At 34.7% G+C, this 13,100-nt stretch overlaps 1 protein-coding gene across 7 annotated transcripts in view; it reads left to right on the top strand.

The window, feature by feature from the left end:
• The window catches only part of CD55 (CD55 molecule (Cromer blood group)), a 39,271-nt gene that overhangs the window by 21,643 nt on the left and 4,528 nt on the right, over positions 1 to 13,100 (top strand). For 2 of the 7 annotated variants that reach the window (XM_046681398.1, XM_046681405.1), the window contains exons 10-11: positions 2,830 to 2,899; positions 6,034 to 7,065. The exons of 1 other annotated variant lie outside the window; for it this stretch is intronic. In XM_046681398.1, coding sequence (XP_046537354.1) covers positions 2,830 to 2,899; positions 6,034 to 6,157 — 194 coding nt within the window. In that variant the 3' untranslated portion in view covers positions 6,158 to 7,065. Of the gene's footprint in view, positions 1 to 506; positions 2,348 to 2,829; positions 2,900 to 5,033; positions 5,132 to 6,033; positions 7,066 to 13,100 lie in introns of those variants that run through there. 4 more of the 7 variants (XR_006891484.1, XM_046681401.1, XM_046681400.1 and 1 more) reach the window with 4 other exon arrangements.

The raw sequence follows: 13,100 nt of genomic DNA, 5'->3' as shown, positions 1-13,100 counted from the left end.
TGCTTATCTATTTGTTTTATGTCTATACCTGAAAATGGCATATATTATAGACTAGCCCAAATTGAAGTGTGCTTTTAAGAGCCTTGACTCATTGGTGGCTATTTGAAATGCATAAGATGCTGATATAAAGGTCTTTACTGTATCTTATTAACTGGCCCTATTCATGGCAAACTTGTATCCCATTATAAAGTGACTTCAATTATCTACAGGTAAGTCAGATAATATAATCATGTAATTTTTCAGTGATCTGCTTAATCTGGAAAGGAAAGTGTGATTCTCTTCTTTATTTAAAAACTTTGAAGAAATACAGAGACACAGAAAGTCCAATGATACTAGCAAGGCACTTAGAGGGTCCTGTGGATGTTGCTGAGGAAGCGTGGTGAATCCTGATTTATAAATCTGAAAATTTAAGGTTTACTCAAGCACATTCTCTTTCCTTCTACAAAAGTCTTTTTCTAGTGTGACTTCACTTGTCCCCAGACCTCAATACCTTTATTTTCTTACAGGATTATAAGGAAGAACAAAACCTATCCACAACTTTCTCAGTTTTTCGTGGCATCTGGGCTGCATTTCTACTTTATTAGGTATACAAGTGAGGCCTTTTGAAGTGGCTGGGTGCACCCACATTTCTTCAGAAGCATCATTTAACACCAGATCTTATAGTAGAATTCTGACTTGGGTTCTTTGGAAATAGAGATGATCCTCTGTACATTAATGGTCTCAGTTTTCTCATCTGCAAAAAGAATATCATTTGATGCAATTTAATAAATATTTACTAAGTACTTTTTACTATTTTATAAGCACTGTGCTAGTTATTGGAGGTGATCAAATGAGACAATAGGTGTCAAACTGCTTTACAAGGTTTTAAACACTATGTAAATATAGTTCCACATAATGAGGAATGTTACTAAAATACTCCTTTTACTTGGAGAAAACCATTTTCTAAAATTATGTAATTTTCCTGCCTAAGAGCTCTTCAATTAATGATAAGGAACATTGGAAGCATAATCATAATTTTATTCATAATTTTATAGTTTTATTTATCCCAAAGTGCATAAATATTAAATCGACACTGTTTCACCTTTGGGATGGTTTTCTGTAGACACCAAATTAATTTTGAGATCAAAAACAATTGCCTTTGTACCTTAAAGTTTTCTATGTTTCTAATTTGGGAGATAATACTCTCGTTAATTTATAAGGAATCATTTATCTAGAATTATGTTTCTCATATTTCTGTATCTTGATTTGGTTTTCTGTCAAACAGTCAACCTCCACACACTTTCTTCTAAAATTATATATATGTTCTGATCAGTATTCTAGGAATAAGCTCTTACTTCTGACATCCAGATATTTTGGATCATTTTTAAATTTCTCTCTTCATTTATCATTCAGATTGAAAATGGGATGTTTTTGCAACATTTGAAAATGGGATTAGAGGGAATGGTGAAGGGAAAAGAAACCCCAAATTTTTGAGAAGCCATGATTTATTTTATGAATACAGTCTTTCCAAACTAATGATACAGTAGGAGGAAATCAGTTAAAGAAATTGGGTAAAATACTGTGAAAACTTACCCATGGTGGAAATAGCTGCTTTCTACATCGTATATCCATTTGGTAGTGCAATTGCATGACATCTATATTTTGCTGATTTGGAACCAGATATACTTATTAGTCACATTACCTTCAGTTGCTTTTCTAGTGTTACCTCTAATTTCTTTTGTAGTACAGATCAAAAGAGTAGAGTTCAAGGGCATTGGAGGGTGGAGTGGGGAGGAAAAGGGAGGCCCAGGGTGGTGGGTGGAAAGGGCAAATGGGTGATTTTAAGAAAACAGATTGTGTGTAAGAAGCAAGCTATAAAAATTATTTGCTGTTGACCAACTTATTTGAACAATTGTTTACTGTCGTTCAAGTCAAAATAGTGCATTTAATTTTAAAAGTAAATATTAGCTTTCCTAAATGAAATTTTATCTGCAATAGGCTGAATGCTGAAAAACATATTCTGTAGGCAAACTGAATATATTTTACCCTCTGTGCTCAGATGACGATACCTTTCCTATGATGGAGAAATGCCTACATCTCTATTATCTTTACTATGAACTAAGTAAATGACCTTTCCGTTAACCACATAGGTAACCTTCACCCTTCTCAGACTCAATTTACTCATCTATAAATGACAGTGAATGCCAGGATACCTTCTAGTGCTAAAATTACATAATTCAGTCATCATATTTGCATGATCAATGATCAAAACATTTAAAATTGAACATGATGGGGTTGAAACAATTTAGAATCCTCTCAAACCTGTCATTTTATTTGAGCATTGTGATACTTTAATTATTTTCTTTCATTTTTCTTTGAAAGAAAACAAGACAAATAGCATGCAATGCTTATTGTCAAACTTGTGACATAAAGTAGCCATATCCAGGGGCTGGCCTGGTGGCGCAGTGGTTAAGTGCACACATTCTGCTTCAGCGGCCCGGGGTTCACCAGTTCGGATCCCGGGTGTGGACATGGCACTGCTTGGCAAGCCATGCTGTGGTAGGCGTCCCATATATAAAATAGAGGAAGATGGGCATGGATGTTAGCTCAGCGCCTGTCTTACTCAGCAAAAAGAGGAGGATTGGCAGCAGTTAGCTCAGAGCTAATCTTCCTCAAAAAAATAAAAAAATAAAAAGAATTAAAAAAAGAAGCCATATACAAAATATAATTCGTCTCCTATTTTTTCTTTAACTTGTCTTGTAGCCAGTATGCTTGTCATTGTGAAACTGCCATATGTATGATTGTTCATGTTTCTATTAACTGTCTTACCAAATTTTTTCCCTCCTCAAGGAATTGTTGCTGGTACAGTAATTGTTACCCTAGTTCTAGTCAAAATTTTCTTGGACCGTGGAAAATCAGGGTGAGCAGAAATTCTGATGATTTTAAAAAATTTATTCTTAACTTTTTTGGTAAAACTTGATACTATATCAGTAGATAATACTCTCAGCTTAATTGTGTTTTTTGACATGCTGTCTCTTCATTCCTTTTGTCTGTAATAACTATCCTGGATGAACAGACTTTGTGTCTTTTTTTTTTAACTTCTCAATATATTTAAGAGCACTAACAACATTTCAAGGGAAAGTGATTTGAAAGCCAAAGTTTCCCTTTGAAATCTATTAATCAACTCACCCTTTTCTCTACTAAGTGCAATTTATGATCATATCTGTGTGTTGTACAGAAGCAAAGAAATCTAGGAAAAACCAACCTCTAACATATTGTGGGGTTTTGTTTTGTTTTGTTTTGCCTTTTGGTGAGGAAGATTGGCCCTGAGCTAACACCTGTGCCAATCTTCCTCTATTTGTGTGTGTGGGATGCCACCACAGCATGGCTTGATGAGCAGTGTGTAGGTCCATGCCCAGGATCCAAACCCATGAACCCCGGAGCCACTGAAGCAGAGCAGGTGAACTTAACCACTACGCCACTGGGCCGGCCCCTAACATATTGTTTGGTTCCCTGTGATTAGGCAATTTTTTGAGTTGCGTTTATTTGTTGTGCCAGTTGTGCCAGTCTAGCCACAGACAGCCCAGTGGTTAGGAGGGTGGACTTGGAACCTGACTGCTTGCTTTGAATCCTGAGTCTGCTGTTTAAGCTGTGTAACTGTGAGCAACTTAACCTCTCTATGCCTCAGTTTTCTTATTCGTAAAATATAGTACCTACCTCATAGGATTGTAGTAAGGATTCAAATGAGTTGCCTGCCACCTGTAAGGAGGTTGCAATGTTGCTTGGCACATAGTAAGCCTCAGGAGGTAAAACAGCAGCACACAGAAAAAAGTAATCAGTATTATTTGAAGCATCTGACCTGTATTAAATATGTATAAGTATAATGTCATGCTTGGCCCTGACACATCTTGTAGACAAACAGAGGATTATTTAAATTGACCTTCTTCTGTTTTGTAGATTTCACTGTTCAGAAAATGAATTGTGGAGTTCATATAAACTTGAATTATTTCTAAACTGCCCCAATGCCTGTCTACTTTTTCATTAATGAATTAAGAACAACTATATTTTAATGCTGTTACTAAATTGCCTTTAATGCTGTTACTAAATTCTTTGAGTGATGTAAGCTACTTTTTACCCTCTATAACTCTTTCCTTTCGCCTTCAATTGACAATATTATTTAAGCCTGTTGCAAGCTTAAGCATGTAAATCTTCTTTAAATCACTAAATGGTTCAGTCTTTTGATAAAAATATTTGGCCATTAGGTCTCTTTTTTTGAAATAGTTTTTACAGATGTTTGCTCACTGCCAATAAAGTATTCTGGATGCTATAATAGCACGTGTAGTAAAATATAACTTTCTCTTCAGATTTTTCAGAAACTTTTTAAGAATGTGGTTTAGAGCACAGGAAAAACAACAAAGTTCTAAGTCATATAAAGTGAATTAAGTTGGTACAGATGCCTCAGCAAAACTACTCTGGAAAAAAAAGTAAACTGCCAGTCTTATGTGCTTCCTCGCATTTGTTCCAGCTCTCCTTTTGTAGTAGAGCATTAGCAATTCCCCTTCGAAAGCCAGTGCTTTGGGGCTTGGTAGGTGAGGGCAGGGTGGAAGGTGATGAGTTTCCTGGGTGCTCTCTCTTGGCTGTCATCCGTTTCTTTGCATACTTTGGTAAAATTATTGGCAAACCCCTAAGAAAGAATTTGCCTTTTTCATCTGCACTTAAAAAACACTCCATTTGCCTTATTTTGGAAGTATAAGCTGTTGAGAATAAGGGCTAACTTTATCCTTTCCAAGTTATTCTCCTGATTTCATGACAATTAAAAATTTGATCTTAATGTGGACAGGGAAGGACTTAATTGGTGTGAAGGTGATAATGTATCTTCACCTGGCGATCCCTTGTCCCTCAAAGGATTTATTTACTTCTTTGAGAAGTGTTGGGTATAGACGATAAATTTTAGTGTATAAAAGGGATGTGATTATAAGCAAATGCCAATATTCCTTTTTGATTGAAATTAAAATTATGTAATTCAATTAGTGTTTTCCTTCTCTACTATTCAGCTCTTATTACACACGAGAACAGCAAAGTGCTCACTGTTGTATCTAATTAGCTATGCTGTGATGCCTCAGAAGTAAGACCTTCTGGTAAACTATGAAAGGTATATGGTTTTATGAAATCACACTTCTGTATCTTGCAAAAAGTTCATCAGTACGGTTGGCTTGGGATTTGTCTGTGACTGTTAAACAATAATAGAGACTTAAACCTCTATTATTGTCAGAATTGTTCTTCTTTGTTGAATGGATGACTAACATATTGAATCTCTCATTAGTATCATGTGTCATCAGTTCTCGACTCTTCAGCAACATGCTCATCATCTCACTCTGTGTTTTGCACTCAGTTTATTTTCATGATTGGATGCTAACAGTGCCACAAATACTTGGGGAAAAAACAAAAGATTGATACATTAAGGCTTACAAATAGGAATGCCTTCACTATGACTGTTTGTATCTTGAGATGATTGGCCTATATTATATTTCTTTCTCCTTTTTGCTTGATGGCTTTTAGAGTTTCCACTGTTTAGTAAATATTAAAATTTGTTTTAAGGTACCTTTTGTAAGTCACATTTATAGATCTGGTGAGATATCTCTTTCATGTTGTTATACAAAATTATTACACAAAAGTAACATAAGTGTATCTGTGAAACTTTCTGGGTGTCTTGCTTTTTGACAAAACTTTCTTCCATTCTACATGTAGTAGTCAGAGGGTTTTCACTGACTTTTAATTTGAAAGTATCTTAGTTGATTCTCATTTGACCACTTAATCTCAAGAAACAAAATCTCAAGTGTCATATTTTAGTTGTTGTTGCGGTAGCTACTGAACTCTAAACTCTACACTTGCTGAGCTTGTCCATTCTTTCTAACCACTAATTTTGCATTTGTTTTGCACCCCAAATTAACTCAACAGCTCTTTTCCATGGTTTATCACATAGTAACTAAAAAATCAATATTTATCACCAGTAAATAAAATTATTTTGATTTGAACTTTTTTTTTAACTTTCAGGATGCACATGTATAACATTGACAGTTTGGCTTATGATGCTAGTAACTATTGGCTAGCTGACTTAGCCAAAGAAGAGTTAAGAAGAAAGTGCATACAAGTATACAGAACATTTCTAGTTTCTTAGAACTTTCTGGAGGAGTGGACGCAATAAATGCAGTAGTGCTCTTCGTTCTGCATGTTCTCATTGTCTTTAAGCGCGTAGGAATGTCAACGAAGCAAGGAGAAAAAGGAATTTGTCCTGGAATCACATTCTCAACACTCCTAAGCCTCCTGAAAATAGAATAATTCACAAGATTGAGAGGGATTACTTTCCTAAAAGTGTAGGAAAGTATAGAGGTTTGTTCATGCTTAGAATGTGAGTGTGAAGAAAAGGAAATGTGATTTTTTTTCTCACTAGATATGTAATGTTATTTTTACTTACAGAGGAAATAAAAAAATTAAAAACCTTAATTGGATATTGAAAACAAACACTAAAATCAGACTCGTTTGAGCAAAATTGCCAAAGAGAGATGAACCCCATTATAAAATAATCTTTCTTGCCTGTAAGGCATTTTCCTCTATCCTTATTCCATTGAAATGAGTCTGAATGGGTTGGCAAAATATTTTAAAGGAAATGTTGCTAATGACACAAAAGTGTTGAGTTTCTTGGTTTAGTTGGTGGCAAAGGAGGAGTATAGAATGAAGGAGTAATTCCTCCTTTGTCACTACAATTTTGTTCTTAGGACAATCTTTTATTGTTTTTTTTTTTTTTGGAAAAGAATCCTATGAAAGGGTGAAAGGTGTCTTCATTGACTTAATGTCTTTAAAAGTATCCAGAGATATTACAATGTTAACATAAAAAAATTCTATATTTCTGAGGTGAGATGTTCATAGCCAAATTATTGTAAATCTTATTCTTTTGTAATATTGATTAATTTATTTTATATTTATTTGTCAATGAACACATTGGTTTTACATGTATAACAAAAAAGTTCAAGAAAATATGTAAAGAAAACTTTATTTTCCCTAAATAGAAATAAATAATTGATCACATATTTTTGTCTCAAGTAGTACTTGAAATTTATTTTCTTAAATGTCAATAAGGGATTCCCTTGCTGCCTCCCATAAGTAGTTTAGAATGCTGTCCTTTGGTTATCACAGTGTGGAACATTTCCAGTTACTTTTAGTGTATTGCTTGTTATTGATTTCCCTAAAGGCAATCACATTAATTTTTAAATTCTTAATATAGTCTTTTCAACTTGCCAGTTACATTTTAGGTTTTGGAACAGACTGGAATATAAGCATAACTAAATTTAACAATAATTATTTTATCATATCCCTTCATCTATTTTGTTGTTGAAGTATTTTAAAGTAAATTCCACAGGCATCATGACATTTCACGGTAAATACTTCAATATGCATTTCTAACAATAAAGACGTTTTTTCAACCTAACCATAATCATCACAACTAACAAGATTAATAATAATTTCCTAATAGTTTCTAATATTAGGAAATTATGTTAGCTCTCCTAAAAGTTCTGTGAATAGCACATATCTGCCTACTAATTCATTCATTTGTTAAATAGGAGGGCCTGCTCTGTCTACTTGCACAATCTAGTGCCTCCTGGGGTAGTAGCAAGGATGGCACTGATTCAGTTATTCAGAAAAATATGTGAGAGCCTGCTATGTGCAGATTACCAGGTGCTGGATGCTGAGATTACCAAGATGACTACAACACAGAGTCTACCCTCAAGTTGCTTATAGTCTACCACAGGAAGACTAAAACTATACACTTCTTGAGAGAAAGAATGCAGACTTTTAAGTGTTATAGTAATCACCTGTACAGAATACAGGGGGTGCATAACCTGTCTTTGCTAAGTGGGTGAGTGGCAGGCAGGGAGGCATTCAAGACAGGATGAGAAAGGACAAATAGATGAGATCCACATGGCAGGACTGGGGACTGCAAGTACGGCAGCATGCTCAAAGTAGGAAAGGCTTGAAGCGAGGACTACAGTATATCATTGGTTTAGTGTAAAAGCAAATTATAAATTCAAAACTGTTAACTCCACTTTGATTAAATTAGAAGTTGGAATCAATAGACAGGTTTATAATAGCAAGAAATGTAGATATTGGCAAATATTAAACTTTGACAATACAATACATTGAGTTAGCCTTTATAGCTTATTATTTAGATAAGGGTAAAAGCTGGAAAAGTATTTAACAATCAGTAACCTTGAAGAAAATAACAAACAGGTATGTGGGGGGTAATGGGATTTATAATTACTTTGTATCCTGTTGTCGTAAAGTTGAATAGTTTTATTTTTTCTGCAGGTAAGCTCTCCTGTGAGAGTATACTTTGATTGCAAAGATTGTATTGCCTTTACTCTTGAGACCAATGCTTATTTGTTGTAAGAAATTATACTTGCTTACTGCAGAAATTTGCATTTTATAATATTTAACCCACTATCACTATCAAATTTCTTGGGACACTTGAGCATTAATAGTTGTTGTCTTATCACACCCTAGCCCTGTTTTTTTGGTTAATGCCCAAAGTGGAAATACCTCATTTTCCAACCACCAACCTTGAGTGTTCCCTTCACCCCCCTGCCAAAATTAAAAACAGCCTCTTCCCTAACATTAATACTTCCTTTGCAACCTGCTCCAGTGGTGGCTGGTTTGTTATCATACTTAGTATGCCTCAATATTGAGAGGTCGTGGTGTTTTCCTTCCTTCCCATTGCCACTACTTCCATCTCAAGTCTCTCACACACTCTTTAAAAAGAGTAACTCTTCTTTCACTCTTGTAGGGTAAGTTACTAAAATGTTAAAATTTTTTCCGTGTATTTTCCCTCTCTGAATTCCAAGCAGGTAGCCAAATTTTGGTCTTCCTTGCCGCAGGGGAACATCATGACAGAATGGAAGCAGAGTTGCTTAGAGATAACTCTTGTTCTTGCTTTTCTTTTCTGAAGTCCTATGCTCTCATCATGGACCAAGCTGTGGGGACTGAAGTAGAAGCAGAACCAGGAAGAGAGAAGATTCCTGTGAACAACAAAAAAGACAGATATTGCTAACAATCTCAAAGTCTCCAAGCCAGGCATCTTGACAGTTTTTAGGGTGGGGAGGTAAGGACTCAGAGATGAATTATGTGAAGTGTAGTTTTATATTTTGAAGTTGGGGCTAGCAACTTGTTAAAGGATTAGGTGTGCAGTTAAAAAGAAAGGACTTAAGGATGACACCAAGATTTTCAGTCTGAGCTACAGAAAGGGAGATGTTGCCACTTAATGAGTTGAGGAAGACTTTTGTAACAGAAAGATTAGGAATTTGTTTTCAGACATGTTAAGTTTGAGATGCCTTTTAGACATCAAAGTAGAGATATTGTATAAGTAGTCAAAAATACAAATCTGGAGCTCAGGGGTTTCTAGGCTTGAGATATATACATATGGAAGTCAATAGGAGTACATGTATCAAGGAACCAAAGTGAAGAAAGCCATATGAGGGCTAAGATTGATCTATAGAGGTCATTGGTGGCCTTGACAAAAGCTTTCAGTAGAGTGGTTGTGGGTAAAAGCTAGACTGAGAGGCTAAAACAGAGAATGTGGGGAGAGAAATTGGAGATAGCCAATACAGACATTTATAGGCAACTTTTTTGAGAAGTTTTGCCGAAAAGTTGGTGCAGAGAAATAGGATGTTTGCTGGACATCAATGTAGGATCAAGAGAGGTTTTATTTTAAGACATGGGGAAAATTATATCATGTTGCATGCTGATGGATATGACACAGGAGAGAGGGGGAAGAATTTCTAAAGTCCCTGAGGAAGTGAGCGGTAATTGACTTCATCCTGAGAAGCAGTGTAGCTGGTGATTAAGAGCATGCATTCCGTACCCAGACTCGGCTCAGATTGGAGTCCCGTCATTTAGAAGCTGTTTGACTCTAGGAAAGTTCCTTGTCCATGTACCTTAGTTATCTATCTATCAAGTGATTTTCCATCTGTAAAGTGGGGACACATAGGATTATTGTAAGAATTAAATAAATCAATATACATAAAGTGCTTAGGATAGTGCAAGCTACTTAGGAAGTGCTCAGTAAGTTTTAGCTCTTTATAGTGCACAGCTGGAGATATTGGCCTTAGATAAAAGCAGATAGGTAGGAAGGTAGCATGTAAGGACACAGTTGCAGGTCACGGGGGATGTCATGGTGATGGCTTTTGGAAACTTGCTTCAAATTTCTTCTGTTTCCTCAGTGATATACAAAGCAAGGTCATCATGAGAATGCGATGTGATATGTTTGAAGAGAGGAAGAGAAGAAAGAACTAGAGAAATCTGGTAAAATTAGTGAGTAATGCTAAGGGCCCAGCTGATGTAAATGCTCATGAATATAGATTGCAACCATTAAGCTTGAAGTGTCCTGGACATCTAAACATGACTCCAAAAAAATGAGATAGTGGATGATGTATTCTGATGGCATGAGATCCAGAGGAAAGGGTTTTGTGATGAGGAAGGAAAGAGATTGGTCTGCAAATAGCAATGATGAAAAAAGTAGGACACCAACTTCACACCCAGGCTAGGTAATATGTGGAGTGAAGTAGATCAATGAGAGATGGTTTTGCCTTACCAGAGATTTGTTTACAAATTCAAGCCCACTGTACATTCCTCTTCCATGTGTTATTGCAATCTGCCTACTTTCTGTTCACTCATTCATGCTTATTGAGGGACTTACATATGATATAGATATGATTTATATGTATATATTAGATCTGTCTGCTCAGAAAGCCTAGAAATGATGAGACTCCAGATCCAGATTTCTAAATACCTTTTTCTGATAAAAGAAATCAGAGTTCCTTGGAGAAAATGGCTGATTCCAGTCCTGGGGCAGGGAAAGTATAAGGTAAGCCTGGAACACCTTATGATATCGGAATTTAAGGGTTCCAGAAAATAAGTAAGTACTCAACAATTGATGGTGACATGTCAAAAGGACTCAGAAGCCAGCGTGAACACCCTCCCACTGACCAAACCTGGAACAATTAGAGAAAAAAATAATAATGGCAATGGATTATAACATTAAAAAAATAAGAATTCTAGCCCATCCTGATATAAATGAGTAAATAAGGAAAAGGAAAGTTCCTTCCTTATAGCAGAATTCCAGCTAATACTGTAGAAAGAATGATACGATTTGAAAATCAGCATTTGGCAACCATCAGTAATTATTTTATGCAAGAATCACCAATGGAATCTGAAATAGTGAGTCAAAGTTTGATGAGAAAGGGGATAATTGTATATTCTCCAGTTTTTTCCCCACAAGATACTTATTAATTACAAATTGTAACTTTATAGTATAGAAACCTGGCAAACTACTTTAACCAACTGATCAAAATTAACATCATCAATAACAGGACAAACACATGAAGTTCCTCCTGATAGGATAGAAAAACTCAGCATCATTTCTGTGGTATTCCTGTGAAAAATGCATAATCTCAATCAAATTATGAGGAAGCATCAGAAAAAAAAGCCAATTTGAGGGACATTCTACAAAATAGCCAGTCTGTACTCCTGCAAAGTGATAAGGTCATGAAAATCAAGTAGAAGAATGGAAATAATAAAGATGAGCACAAAACTCATTGACACAGAAAACAGAAAAATAATAGAGAAAACCAATGAAACCAAAACTCAGATCTTTAAAAACTTCTATTTAGACTGATAAAGAACAGAGAGAAGACAAAAATCACAATTATCAGTAATGCAGTAGAACACATCACTCACCACAGAGCCAGGTCATTAAAAGAAAAAAATAAGAGAATACTAATTTTATACCAATAAATTCAACTTTCTACCAATAAATTCAACAAATTGGATGAAATGAACAAATTAATTGAATGAGACAAATTACAAAGACTGATTCAATAAGAATACAAAACTTGAATAGCCTTATATTAATTCAAGAAGCTATTTTTAATTAATCTTTCCAAAAAGAAAACTTCACGTCCAGATGGCTTCACAGTAAAGTCCAACATTTACTGAAGAAATAATACCAATCTACACAAACTCTTTCAGAAAATAGAGAACATGTCCAAACCCGTTTTATGAGGACAAAGACATCACAAGAAAACAGAACTACAAACCAATATCTTTCATGAACATAAACACAAATATCCTTAACAAAATTTTAGCAAAACAAACCCAAAGATGTATAAAAGAATATGGTACATCATGATCAAATGAGTTTTATTCCATGAGTAAAGGATTGTTTTAACATATCCAAAAGTCAATCAATGTAATTGCCATATTAATAGAATGAAGAAGAAAACCATATGATCATTTCAATAGATGCAGAAGAGGTGTTTGATAAAGTTCAACACTAAGTCCTGATAAAATCTTTCAGCAATAGAAGGGAAATTTTTAAATCTAATTAAGGGCATCTTCAGCAAATCTACAACTTTCGTTGTACTCAATAGTAAAAGGCTTAATGCTTTCTGCCTAAGAAAAGGAAAAGGCATGGATATCTACTGTACTACTCCTTCCTTTTTTTTTTTTTTTTTTTTTACTCTGTCTACTTCTATTCAACATTTCGCTGGAGGTTTCAGCCAATGCAATAAGGCAAAAAAAGAAAAAAGTCAATGAATTGGAAAGGTAGAAATAAAGTTATCTTTATTGGCAAATGATATGATCATGTGTATAGAAAAGAATCTATTAGAACTAACGTGAATTTAGTAAGGTCACAGGATACAATGTTAATATGCAAACAACAATTGTCATTTTATATGCCAGCAATGAACAGTTAGAAAATGAAATTTTAAGAACATTTTCAATAGCATACAAAATCAGGAAATATTTAGAGATACATTTTATAAAACATGGAAGAACTCTACAAAGAAAACTACAAAATTTTGCTGACAGAAATATAGACTTAAATAAATGATGTATCATTTTCATGAATTGGAAGACAGTGTTGTTAAGTTATAAATTCTCCACACATCAATCTATAATCCCAGGAGGGATTTTAAGAAACTGATCCTAAAATTTCTGTAGAAATGTAAATTTCCCCTTTTAATCTTTTTTTCCCAGTTATTATTTTTTAAAAGAGATCAGAAAATTAA

The sequence above is a fragment of the Equus quagga genome, chromosome 13 (genome assembly GCF_021613505.1).
Source record: "Equus quagga isolate Etosha38 chromosome 13, UCLA_HA_Equagga_1.0, whole genome shotgun sequence".
In the NCBI taxonomy this organism is placed as follows: domain Eukaryota; kingdom Metazoa; phylum Chordata; class Mammalia; order Perissodactyla; family Equidae; genus Equus; species Equus quagga.
The sequence above is the reverse complement of the archived record's forward strand: the minus strand, read 5'-3'. Positions and strand labels throughout refer to the sequence as shown.